The 14,159-nt window shown below is 43.2% G+C and overlaps 1 protein-coding gene across 1 annotated transcript in view; it reads right to left on the reverse strand.

Annotated features, from left to right (window-relative positions):
• Nucleotides 1–5,502: 5,502 nt before the first annotated feature.
• Nucleotides 5,503–14,159, reverse strand: part of LOC132591195 (zinc finger protein 501-like) — a 37,114-nt gene continuing 28,457 nt past the window's right edge. Inside the window, exon 5 of the mRNA XM_060268417.1 lies at nt 5,503–6,699. Within this exon, the coding sequence (XP_060124400.1) occupies nt 6,259–6,699 (441 nt within the window). The 3' untranslated portion in view covers nt 5,503–6,258. The remainder of the gene's footprint in view (nt 6,700–14,159) is intronic.

Below are 14,159 nucleotides of genomic sequence, written 5' to 3' on the forward strand. Positions count from 1 at the left end.
ATGATGCTGTAGTGGCACACGGTCCCGATTCCTCTGTGGATCCCCCTGCGGCAGTGGATCCTGTATTCGCAGATTCGCCAACTCCTGTAGCAGGCTTGACTCCTGCTGTAACCCTTGATGCCATCGATCCACGGTTTCACCCATCTTGCTATATCTGGATTGGTTTACCTGAGGAAAAAGCACAATTGGAAAACCCCTCCCCCGTATATTTCTAAATATTCAAATGATTTAATTTAGTAAATTTGATTTAATTTTAATGTGTTCAATATAAATAATACTGAAGACCCAAATAATAACGAAGACCCATAGGTATATAGGTATTCCTCCTTTTTTTGTTTATGTTTGGCAAGAGACTTACTCTAAGGGGCAAAGACTCTGAGACCTTGAATAGTAACAATGGCATTTGATCATATGTTCACATTTGAGATGCCAGGCACATCTTCCTATAACGGTCCTGCATTTTTTTTTTTTTTAAATATTTTTATTAATTTTCCAATTAAAACCAATTATATCACATTCAATATTTCAAATTATACACATATATATATCAATCAGACCGAATGTTATGCCAAATCATCTAAAGAATTTTTTATTTGGGTTCCCATGCTTCAAGAAATTGGGAATTCCTCGCAACTGTCCACTGCCGTCTTTTTTCTAAAGTTCAAATCGTCCTTCAAGTTCATAATAATCCAGATCTTCCCCTTACAGTCACATAGATGTTTTCCACTTTCACGATTGTTTCCCAGCTGCTGATATAAATATCAAACAAAGTCTCACAGATGTTCTTTCTCCTGTGTGAGTTAATCAGTCCAGCCTCCCCATAAATCTTCTTAATGGAGCTCCTGTTGCGTTGAAGCAATTCGAAGTAGCGCCATCTTAAAAAGCTCAAATCACTTTCGCTTTTCTCTCATAGCCATGAAGATTTACGATCATTATAGAATTTACAGCTTTTCCAGGCAGGAGACCCAAACATCAAACCATAGACTCTTGGTAAATTAATGGATCTCCTTGCCCTATAGCTGAACTTAGCTTCAGGTCGCTGCTCCAATTTAAAGTGCGTCACAGCTCATAAATCCTCCGAACGCATTCAGAACTCCTTCCGTCCGACTAGGGGGGGGCTTTTCTCATCGGCAACTCCACATCTTTAAAAAAATATGCTCAGTAACAACAGTTATAAGGTTCAACTCACACAGTCTTTTGCTTCTCTTTCACTCCAAACAAGCCAGGACATCGCGTCCGGGAAGGTACGAGGCAACAATATGAAGAAAAAAAATAAAATAAAAACTCACTCCCCTTATCGCTCCGTCCCCATCAATCCTTCTTCCAGATGCAGTACAATCTTTGACTCCTCTCACTCGGCAGCATAAATTTCTCAGCAGTAAACAGCGCTTCTTTCCCTCCTTCTGAAGTATGTCCATAGATTTAAGCCTAATTATCTTCTTTAACCATGGAAATCCCCGCCATGCAGATTAGCGTCCGGGAGTCCTGGCCCTTGTAAGTGCTCAGCCCAAGCTCCCCCCACTCCAAAAACAGTCGGAGTGGGTCTGGGGGCATCGCGGGCCAGCGGCCCCTCTCCGTAACCCCCGGAGAGGGTAGGGGGTTGCCATTTACTCCCCTAGCAACCGCCAAATTCCTTACAAAGGTCAGAGAGATGGAAAACAGGTCCGCCATTCCTGCAGGCGGAAACCGGAACCTCAACGGTCCTGCATTTTTAGCTCCCACAGAATCTTACGCTAATATGTTGAGATAGAATTTGGATTAATATCGTAGCGAACCTCAGTGCTACCTGTTAGAAGTTAAATCTACTATTCTAATTCACACTGGATACAAAACTTATAATGCAAATATACCAGAAAACCTTCAGTCCTGGCGTTCAGCAAGCAAACTAAGATTTAACAAGAATAATTAAAAATAATAGAATCATATGGAAAAGACAAATTCTTCACATTAATCATGTGGAAAGAAGCTATGAAAAATATAAGCATTCTAAAATGCGGAAAAGACTCCAATTACAGGTTCCTGGCTATAGAATATCAAACTTCCTGTTGGGCACCTTCTTAAAAACAGAGCCAAAGAAATAGGCAGTAAAATACAAAATGTATTTAAATAGAGAGCATCCATGGTTTTGAATGGACCAATATAGGTCAGAGAAATAAGAAAACCATTGCTGGAATGGCACATGCACTCTTTGTAGAAAAATTAAACAATACTGTTTAATCTTCAATAGAATTTGAGATCTGAGAGAATCCCACAGCAAGCTTTTTGGTGACAGAGGGCAAAGAATGGACCATCTTTTAATTATGATCACAAGAGCAAAATACACCATAAACTACTTGTGTAGCCAAGAAAGCCAACTTCAAGAAGTGTTAGAGGAAAGAAAATGCAAACTGAAGAAAGAAATAGCAGCAATAGGACTTAACAATAAGAAAATAGATTGACATACTATATCCAGGAGAGCCAAATACAAAAAGACTAAAATCTTCATAGGAAATAACAGCAATATGAATAAGCATGAGAAATAAAGAATAAGATATAAAGAATTGCAGCCACAACACATTAAATCTAAGGCTAGTAATAGATATAGGATTGTATTCTCTGACAAAGAGACCCAGAAGATCACAGGAAAATCCAAGAATCTAACATTTAAGAGAAAGATAAAACCTAAGCACTACTGCAGAAATAATCCCAAGAAATTACACAAAAGAGAAATCAAAGAAGAGATCTCATGCCTTCCAAAATGTTGAGAAAATAAAGTATGCAAATAAGGCTTGTAAAAAATGCTAAAATGAAGAAAAATACTAATAGACTGCTATGCATTCACATACCCCACAGAAATGAACTAAAAAATACTCTGCAAACTGTTTGGTTAAGCTGCATCTATATACTTCAGCAAATAAGGAAAAAATGAATACTGCCAAGATGGTGTAGCAGCCAACATAGAAAATCCAACTATTTGCACCAAATTTAGTCCCAAACTACAACCGAATTAAGATTGTTCATGTAAAAACCTAGAACCTGCTGTAGCTAAGAAAAATCCACTCATCTTAGAAAGAAGACAACATACAATAGCTAAGTGTTTGAACTTTACCCTATAGCTGATAAAAGAAGAATCATACAATCAAAAAGAAATAAACACTTTAAATCAAGAGACAATGACTCCTGTAGGTAAGGAATATTATTAATCAAACAAGCTTGTTCCTGGAAGTTCCTTCAGAGAAAAAAATCACAGTTAATTATTAGTCGCTTGAGCATGTGCAGAGGACAAATCTGTGAAAGGAAAACAATGAGCCAACTCTCACACACAAAGAAGTAGGATTTAAACACCTTTCCAATGCTAAAAGAAAGAATTAAGTCTTGGAGGGAAAAACATTAATCTAAGAAATACTGGAACTCCTTCTGAAAATGAATTCTAGTCATCGAGTCTGAAAAGGAAAAATTCTATAAAGAGTAATCAGAAGTAAATTTCTTACACAAAGATTGAAATCAGATTTAACCAGACTATATAGAGAAGAGGTAAGACTCCCATGCTCACACCTGTAAATGGGAAATAAAATACACAAAGCAAAAATCAATTGCCAATTCTACAATTGGAGACTCATTTTAATGCAAACAGTGAAATCCTTTGGAGTTGGGCTACTGGCGATGAACTGGGTAGCTCTTGAAAACAAATGTAAACAGTGAGTTTTCCAGCATTCCCCATTCTTTAACCAAATCTAATCCTGTTAATACCTAAGTGGATATAGGACAACCCTGCATTTGAAAAGAAGGGGAAAGAATTTGTAATACAGACAATAAGCAAGCAGAATATTTTCACTGAACCCTTAAGAAAAGACAATAAAAGCTGACATGGGGAGAGAAAACATAAGCCTTCATTTACATTAGTGAGGAGAAAAAGGTACTTTCTTCAGAAACAATCAGTTGCAGATATTTTAAGTTTTCAGTCTGAACTGGCTACTTTAAGCAGACTGAAAAACTGCCAAATGACAATAGGAAGGTTCCTCTTTTTTTTAAGGAAAGCCTTGAGCAACTTGAACAGCCAAAAATCTGTTAACCATTTAACTATCTCAAGGAAAGGAAATGCAGATCAAAGCTTCTCACCTTCCTGGATCAAAAGGAAACATTTACTCAGGCCCTTTAAGCTTAACGCAGTGCTTCTGTGAAGCCTTCGCAAAGCTGAAAAGGAGTCAAACTTCAGAGACAGAAAATGCAAAGCACTAGCACTGTTTAAGCTAGGTTTCTGCCCAATGGAAATCTTTTTGTCACTTAAAACAGACCTTTCGAGATTTGACTGCCTGTCCTTCTGCAATACGCACTATCCCATAACAAATAATCATAAGCGTCAACAGTGTTTGCAGGACTGTATCTATTGGCAAGGTGTCATTTTCCTCTTCACAATGCTGTGCAGCAGAGAAAGCCACAAGCACCAGGGCAAAAAGTCCAACACCAACCAGCCCTTTCCACAGAGAGAGTCAGATAGGCTAGGAAATCCCTGGGCATTCAAGCCCTGTGTGACCGGAAAGGAAGCAAGCCCTTCTTCCAGTTCTTCTCTAGTCAACGTTCCTGACCCCAGCTCTCTCTTAAACCCGAGCCGAACAGCACCCCCCACCGTCTTTTTCTGGGACAATGGAGAGGTGGCCAGTAAACTAGAGGATTCCAAAGGCAATGGTAAAGCCAGAACCTCTGGAACTGAGATTGGGAGGTCTGTGGCAGCAGCCTCCACTGAGCAATGAGATACAGAAAGGGGGGTTCTTATATAGACCCCTACCAACCCCTATATTCACTTATATAGACCCCTACCAACTCAATTGCATTCCTGCACTTCCGCCAAAGCCTTAACAATCTGGCAGGAGCCCGTGGGGAGGAAAGCAACTGCTTCCCTATCCTGTCCCATACTTTTAAATCCAGGGAACCCTCTTGAGAGTACCACGGGCACTGAAACAATATCTCTTCAACCAACTCTTCTAGCTCTGCCAAACTAGCACCTGTCTGACTGAAATTCCTCAGAATTTCTCTCAGTTCCTGCGGGTGTGCACTCCCTTCCTGAACTGACTCAAGAGAACCCATACTCACGAAAAGAGGGCCGTGGCCGGTGGTACCTAGACTGCTTCGAGTCTTCATATGAGTAGGGCTGGATCACGTCGGGAAGTCACCATTATGTAGCAATGGTTAGATCCAACAATGAGATTAAGACAAGGCTGAGTTCCAAAAGAACAACCCCAGGCAAAGCTCGGGGGTCTGTATTTATTAGCAGCAGCTTTGACAGGTAAACATTAACTCACGATGTAACTTCCAGCCAATCACAGAGCAAACCTCATGCATAAACATGTACAGGTACAGGTCACTTCCTGCCAACACCCTAACTTCTCCGCCATAGAGGAAGTGGTGGACTGCACATCCCACACATCAAGTACCTGTCACATGTCCCTCTCATCAAACATCCCCCTCCTCTCAGTCTTGTGATCCTCAGTAACTTTCCAAACTCCCCATAAGGATTAATTGTGCTCTTCTCACCTCAGCATGACCCATCCCGGTCTTTCCCTGTCAGGCTAGATCCAACCAGTTCGAACCAAACCTTTCCAGGTGCATCCAGCCTCCCCCAGCACAGTTGACCCATACCTCACCTTCCTATCTCTCACACTGTACTGGTTTGCCAGTATTACTCTAGCTAAACCTAAGGATTAGCGGGTTTGCCACGCTACTATCATACACCAACCGCACACAAATCCTATGTGGTTGTTCTGTATTTTGGTGGGAAGGTGGGTTTTTGCTACAAAATACAGACCACCATCCAAGTTCTTTGGGGGGGAACCCAGTGGCTGTGATGCATGTGGCCGATGAGAATTGGAGTCCAAAATATTTGGAGGGCACCAGATTGTGAAGGTTGCTGTAATTATTCATGTGCTTTCTCCTGAAGGGATACAATCATAGCCACACTCTCCTGGCATTCTTTGCTACGACCTAAAGCAGTCTGCTCTGAAGGATGCTGATTCCAAACTCATTTCCTGTGGGGATTCTTGAATGTGATTCATGGCTCTTAGCCAGGCATAGGCAAACTCGGCCCTCCAGATGTTTTGGGACTACAACTCCCATCATCCCTAGTTAACAGGACCAGTGGTCAGGGATGATGGGAACTATAGTCCCAAAACAGCTGGAGAGCCAAGCCAAGTTTGCCTATCCCTGCTCTTAGCCGTTGAGTTTCTCCCATGTGCAAATTTTGTAATGTGAATTAACATGTGTATTCCACCAAAACCTCGATGTCTATAAAGTGCGTTCCTCTGCGTGAATTCTCTGGTGAAGTTTAAGACTTGATCCATGGCGGAAACTCTTCTCACACTGGGAACATTGATACGGCTTCTCCCCTGTGTGGATTCTGTGGTGCCTGTTCAGGTTTCCACTCCAGCTGAAGCTCTTTCCGCACTCGAAGCATTTGTACGGCTTTTCCCCTCTGTGGATTCTTTCATGCACTCTCAGGTACATGCTCTGAACAAAGCTCTTTCCACACTCTGAGCATTTATAGCGCTTTTCGCCAACATGGACTCTCTGGTGTGCATTAAGGTCTGAACTGTGAGGGAACTGCTTCCTGTTCTCTGAATACTCATGTGGCTTTTCTCCCATGTGGATTCTCTGATGCTTAGTAAGGTTCATCCAGCCAATGAAACCCTTTCCACACTCTGAGCACATCAACAGTCTCTCTCCATTCTCAATATTCCTTTTCTTGCCTGCACGATGTTCTGCTAGTATTGGAACTTCACGGAAGCCAGCCCCCACAGAAGCCAAGCGTTTCTTCCTCCACTTCTGCTTTTGTTCAGTTCTCTTTCTTTGAGGAATGTTTTCTTCATCCCTTTCACCCCCATCACCTGAAAGAATCAAGGAGGAACAGATCCTCAAATCAAGAAGGAAACTCAATGAATCAACGAAAGTAGAAAATATTAAGTGGGGAGGCAAATCCTTTCAAATACATTAAACAGCCTCTGATGGTGAAAAGGAAATAGTAACAGATACTGTTACACAAAGAGTCGGACACGACTAAACAACAATAACAACTGCTACACACGCCACATTATATATGGTCCGCATTTGTAGGAAATTGATATTTTAGTATGGCAGTCTCTATACTTTGGAATTCCCTGCATATTGATATGAGACAAGTGCCTTCACCCTTTTTGGCACCAGCTTAAAACATTTTTGCTCAGACAAGTCTACCCAGGTATCTAGAATACTGATGTGCTTGTAGTTTATTACTATTTTTAATCTTTTGAATTTACCCTTGATTTCTGTTTTAACTGGGCGAAGCACAACCCAAATCCTGCAGGGGAATAGCTGTAGTTTGATGATACAACATGTGCCTTGCTTTGAGGTTTTTCTATAACCAAGCACTAAATATTTTTGTGTGTGAAACAAGTAGCATAAATTATTAGCAGTAGTAAACCTACTACGCACCCTCCGTCAGCAGGTCCTGGGGTGGTTTACAACAATCTAAAATTCGTAATTTAAAAAAGGATTTTAGAAAATTTTACAGTCCCGGGAAAGGGGTGGGCTGTCAAAACACGTCTCAGGTCTCAAGGCCAGGGTAGAGAGCTACGTCTTCAGCATTCAGTTACAGGTAAGAGAAAACAGGTAAGTTTTTATAAAGATTTTTTTAAACTGAGGGGAGCCCCTGCTGTTTCTTTCAGAAGTGAATTCCGGAGTGCAGGAGACACCACTAAAAAGGTCCTGCTTCCCTCTGGTGCCCACCAGCTTAATTAAGGAGGGCGTGGGAGTCTGGTCTCACAGAAATAAAAATGTCTGCCAGGTATCTGCATGGCTTGCTAGGCCAAAAATGCAGGGAGTCCCATCTCAGTTAAGCACCTACCTGCTAATGTCTCTTGTTCTTCAGAGCCCTCAATGAATGCATTTTCCCGTTCTTTCTGCAATGTGATGCCAGACCTGGAAATTGGTAGTCCTTTTTTTGAGAGAAATAAGGTATTATTATTTATTCAATTTATATACTCCCCTTTATCAGGGTGGAGTACAACATTAAAACACATTGCACAGCATCAATGACAAAAAGAGCATACTGACAGACACCTAATTATGATGATAATGATAATGATAATGATAATGATAATGATAATGATAATGATAATGATAATGATAATGATAATGATAATGATAATAATAATAATAATAATAATTTATTTATACCCCGCCCATCTGGCCAGGTTCCCCCAGCCACTCTGGGCGGCTTCCAACAAAATATTAAAATACAGAAATCAATCAAACATTAAAAGCTTCCCTAAATAGGGCTGCCTTAAGATGCCTTCTAAAGGTCTGGTAATTGTTATTCTCTTTGACCTCTGGTGGGAGGGCATTCCACAGGGTAGGTGCCACTACTGAGAAGGCCCTTTGCCTGCTTCCCTGTAACTTGGCTTCTCGTAGCGAGAATAGTCCTGCTCCCCATACTTTTGCAGGTCATAGATTATTTAATAGGCATAGGGCCTGGGTAATGGTATAATGCTGCCTTAAAAGTATAGCATGGATGGGGCCAGAGCTTATTTATTTGAATCCTTTTGACCTGCACTTTCATAGCATATATCAAGGAGGGTTGTGGCATAAATTCAATTAAATCAGAATAAATATCTGTAAAATGGTAAGCCAGTAAGCTTACTGCGAAATGATATATAATGAATTGAAAAGGGTGTTCAAAATAACCTTTGTAAAAAAACAAAACCAGAAGCTTTTCTTTGGGGAATTATAGGGACAGAACCACCTAAATTGTATTGAAATTTATTTATGTATGCGACTACAACAGCAAGGATGTTACTCGCCCCTAAATGGAAAGAAGCAGAAGTCCCAGCAAAGGAAGAAAGCTGCAAAAGCTTATGGAATGTGCAGAAATGGTGGAACGTACCAGAAGAATAAGAAATCAAGATAAACTTTTTATAAAAGAATGGAAACGCCTTATTGAATATTTACAGATAAATTGCAAACAGATAAAAACATTGGCAGGGTTACTGTAATAACCCGCAGTTTCATACAAGTTTATATTTAAAGTAGATAATTAAATGAGCAAATTAAATGAATTTGGATATGCAGAAGATATTAAAAAATAAATTTAAGGAACCACAGAAAGAGGGGGAAAGGGAGTCAAACTTTGAAATGTTAAAATGATTGTGAAATTAAAGAAATGCATAAATTTGAAAAGTATAAATAAACTTTAATATAATAATAAATAAATAAATATCTGTAAAACATGTTTACAAACACCAGTAAAACAGCAACAGATACTAGCTGGCTGAAGGGGGGGGGGCGAATCCATATTGTAAGGATGTGACTAAAAAGTACAGTTTTTAAGACACATCTGAAAGAAGGCAGGGGTGGCTCCTGCCAAACATCCACAGACAGGGAGTTCTGCAGGGTGGAGCCTGCCACACTAAAGGCCCTTGTCAGCTACTGTCACACGCTGTGACGTTTCCCACAATGCACTGCCGCATACAAAGAGCAGCAACTATTCCTCCTCTCAGGATCTATCAGGCAAAACCAAGGAGAAGCCTTACCTAAAGATACCAGATTCTCATAATTCTCCTCCATGACTTCTTTGTGCAGCACTCTCTGGCCGGGATCCAGCAAAGCCCATTCGTACTCTTTGAAATGAATTGCCACCTCCTCAAGGGACACGGGAACCTGAAAGAGGGATGTCCCATCAAATCCCACACCTCTTGCGGGGTCTGAAAAAGGAACCTGGGTGGTCCCCTGCCCATTTCCCCAATGATTCCACCCACCCCGTACCTGTTCCAATTGGGCAGAAGCCATTTCCAGTCCGGCACAAAGAGGAGGAGCTCTAGAAGGAACCTCTGGGGTCATCTCGCTGTCTCCAAACGTTGTTTGACATCCTATTGGGAAGACGAAGAAAACGGGGAGGCATTTTAGGCTCTGTGATTTAGCCCAAATGCTAATCTAGTAGGCATCCATGTTGGGTGTGGTGTCTCTTTGTTCTAAGCTGCTGAAGAGAATGGGTGTTATTCTCTATCTCCAGCAGTGTGATCTTTAAATAAGGTGGACTACAAAGAGAGGTGTCTCCACCCAACAAGGATTCCTGAGAGAAAACATTAACACAACCCACAGGATCCAGGCATATTCAAGAGAAGGAGAGACCATGTTGAAACCTGCTCCTTTATGGACCTTACCCAGAGAGGTGGTGCCCATGTCAGCCTCCTGCTTGATTTCCCTGAACAGTGGCCTCTCGGTGACATCCTGCAGGATGTTCTCTGCCTCCATGAAACATGAGGTTGCTTTGGATGACATCTCCTGCACCTGAGATAGGAGCCCATGCAAGGAAGTGGGGGGGGGGGGAAGAGAGAGAGAGAGACAGGAAACAGGTCAGGCAAAGGCCAGGGGTGCCATTAAATAACAGAAGATGAATAAATGTTCAAGTATTAAGTTACTATTACTGTATTGGCCCCTATATAAGCCACACTCCCCCCCCCATTGCGATCTTGAAAAGTTAAAGTGCAACTTATATTCGCCACCTTACAAAAAGTATTGGGTATGCAGCCAGGAGCGCGGCATTGCAGTGCTTGTCCCAAACGTAATGCCCCATCTTCTCCCCCAAGGCCAGGAAGGGAGAAAGCGAGGAAGGGAACGGCTTATATTCGGGTATTGTCTCTCCCCCCCCCCGCCTTAACTTTTCAATGTACATCATATTTGGGCCAATACAGTATTATTATCATCATCATTAATAATAATTGTTATTTACCCTCCCTTTCACTCCAAGGTCCCAGGGTAGGTTGCGGCATTAATACACAATACTAAAAACAATTCAAAACTTGGATTCATAAAAGTAAGGTGAGTCCCAAAAGCATACACCTCAACAGCCAGGGTAAAAAATGAGCATCACCAGCATTCGCTGGAAGCTGTATAATGCAGGTAACCAGATGTACCTCTATGGGGAAGGAGTGCCACAGCTTAGGGGCCACCACAGAGAAGGCCTTCTGCCTCCCACCAAACCTCTGAGGGTGGAGGAACTACCAAGAGGGCCCCCCATCTGCTGATCCTAGCACCTGAGAGGATCTGGTAATTTATCAGCTGGAAGATTGATCAGTGAATCCAAATACAACTAAAGGATTGGGGCCTTGGAATTACCAGAGCAAAACAGTCTCTCACCACAGCCTCCTTCTGGTCTTCCGCTTGGCTCATGAGAAAACCTTCGGCCAGGGCCACTGCCTGGGAAGTGGTCTCCACTCCACATTCCCTGACCCAGCTCTCCATCTCTGGGGGGAGGACAGCCAGGAACTGCTCCAGGATCACCAGGTCCAGCATCTGAGCCTTGGTGTGCCTCTTCGGCTCCAGCCACTGTTGGCAAAGGCGGTGGAGTTGGCTGCAAACCTCTCGGGGTCCCTCGGCCTCCTGGTAGCGGAAATGCCTGAAACGTTGGCGCCGAGCGTCTGAGCTGAGGACGTCCTCCTCACCCAGGATCTCCTGTGTGGTTTTGTTTGAGGATGTCACACTGCCCCTCACCTGGATGGTGTGAGGAGCCACCCTTGCTTTCCCCCCTGTGTCAGTTGCCACAGAGTCTTGCTCTTCCATCTTTCCTCCACAGGAACTGTCATTTGCCTTTCTTTTCTGCCTAGAAGGGAAGGAGCATGTCGTATTGCTGCTTCTTTTGGTCTCGTCAGCCACATCTCTGTGCCATTTCATGAGGTGACTGTGCATCGCGGTGGTGGTTCCCACCTTCTGGCAACCGCTGGGCTTCCCAAGACTAACAGTTTGATGGCACAGATTGCGACGGACCACAGATTTGCTATTGGCATCCTTGGTGAAGAGCTTCCGCACAAAGGACGTTTTCCCACGATGGGCTGTTGGCTCCATGTTGGTGGCAACCTTTGGCTCAAAGGATCCAGAGCAGGTGGAGTTGACTAGGGAGTGCGGCCTTTTGAAGCCAGAGGCTCCTCTTTCCTTGAGTACTCGTAGTGCCCTTTCCTCTGCACGGTCCTCCTTTACCAGCACAGTGTTGCCATCCCTTGACTCAAAATCTTGACTGCTGGTGCTCTCTAGCAAAGTGAATTCCCTCGGCTGGCATGCTACACAAGCCAGAGAAGTGGATTGCAATCTAGAAGTGCCTGACATGGACCGAGTGCGAGGCCGGCAGGGTGTCCTCTTGCCACTTCCTGCTGCCTTGTTAAGAGCGGGCGTCAATCCCAAAGTGCCTGAGACAGACCGGGTGCGAGGCCTGGAAGATGCAGTCTTGCCACTTCCTGACGCCTTGTCAAGGACATCTCTGTGCTTTCTCATCATGTGACTGTGCATTGCAGTGGTTCCCACCAGCTGGCAACCGTCAGGCCTCCCGAGGCGAACCGCCCCATGGCAGAGACGGCACTGGACCACAAATTTGCTTATTGTCGCGAAGTATCTCCACATGGAAGAGATCCTCTGCCTTTTGGCTGGTGGCTCCATAGCGGTGGCGTCCTCTGGCTCAAGGGATGTGGAGGAGGACTGTCTTAGGGGGCATCTGCTTCTATGCAGCTCTGAGACCACGCCTGGGGTGCTGCTCAGGGGAACTTGGCCACGATGGGCTTCTGCTTGTGCTGGAAGTGGCAAGTTCAGCGTGTTGGAACCGGGAAGTTCCTTCTCTTCCTCCACACTGCTCTCCAGTGCCAGAATGAAATCCTCATCCTCCGACTCAAAAAGATCCTCTTGGGAAGACTCCAGTGGAGATTCTTCAGTAGGGTTTTGGGAACCGCTCCATGCCTCTTGTATGCTGAACTGTGGTCCCAAGCAGTTCCTTTTGATTGTCCTCTCCATCTTATTCTGCAGGTTGCCCATTGCGTAAGAGGTAGTCACTGTGAATCAATCCAGCCGAGTCTAATTTTTTTGGGGGGGGGCGGGGAGAAAGAGAAAAAGAATAAATCAATCACTGCTTTTCAATAGAAGCACCCATTAAAATCTAAGGGAAGGGAATTTGTATGAGCTTTAATGTGCACTGTTCATCCAAGGGCAAAATTGTTGGAGCCCTCCTTATTTCCCAAGTCAGAATCTGTTTATAAATGTCAGTTGCGAAATCAGCTTTTCAAACTATAATGTATTTATATATTCCCACAGAGACATATAAATATGAAGCAGGCACTGGCTGATAAAGGTTTATGACATAAAAAAACCTGTTTTTTAAACCCCCAAAGACTCTTTTTTTTTTTTTGCTGCTTATTCATAATGACTGTGAGTGACAACCCCACCCCTATAGCTTTCACCAAGTGCTTATTGTCCCTGTAAAATATTCAAAAGTTTTTTTTACATTTATACTTAATTTATATATTTAAAATATATTTAATATTATGGAGGCTCTCAACACACCGGTTTGAGACTTCCTTACAGCTTGGCAGCCTAGTGCTTCCAGGAAAGTGGGTGGTGCAAGAGTTAATGAATAAGCACCCCAAAGGATACGGGCCTCTCAGCGATACTGCCTCTCAGTAATTTGTATGGATAACCTTGTATGCATTGAACATTTTGTTATGCGTTTGGCTCCCATGAATTCCTGTGCCCAGCGTTTGTTGGAACAGAAGTTTAATCAATGCTTGGAGTTCCAGACATGGGTTGAAGCAAGTGCAAAAATATAAGACAGGCACGTTCCCCATGTCCAGGAGATCACCTGAAAGGCCATTGACACATAAAACATGGGTCACACAGGGGACTATGTCATTCTGGCAAATGTGTGAAGCCCCTCCCAGATGCCTGTGTTAGTTAGATGACAGAAGGCTTTCATCTGTTCGAAAAATATCAATGAAAAGGACTTTCGAAATACAGCAACTCCATACTTGAAACTATTCAATTGCAAATTCTAGGGCAGGCATAGGCAAACTCGGTCCTCCAGATGTTTTTGGTCTACAACTCCCGTGATCCCTAGCTAGCAGAACCAGTGGTCAGGGATGATGGGAATCGGAGTCCCAAAACATCTGGAGGGCTGAGTTTGCCTATGCCTGCTTTAGGGATCCCAGTTTGATGTATTACTATGACCGAGGGGCAAGTCAGGATTGCAAAACTTTGGCACCAGTTTGGAGGGGCCCCCAAATTTCAGGGTTTGTAGTTAATGAAGCTGCAGAGCATGTTTTGCATTTCCCTCAGTGATGATCATTGCAAAGATGCCTGAAGCTGCGTAGAAGCACCTATTTGGCTATTAAGAAGGCAAA

Source organism: Zootoca vivipara, chromosome 2 (assembly GCF_963506605.1).
Source record: "Zootoca vivipara chromosome 2, rZooViv1.1, whole genome shotgun sequence".
Classification (NCBI taxonomy): Eukaryota; Metazoa; Chordata; class Lepidosauria; order Squamata; family Lacertidae; genus Zootoca; species Zootoca vivipara.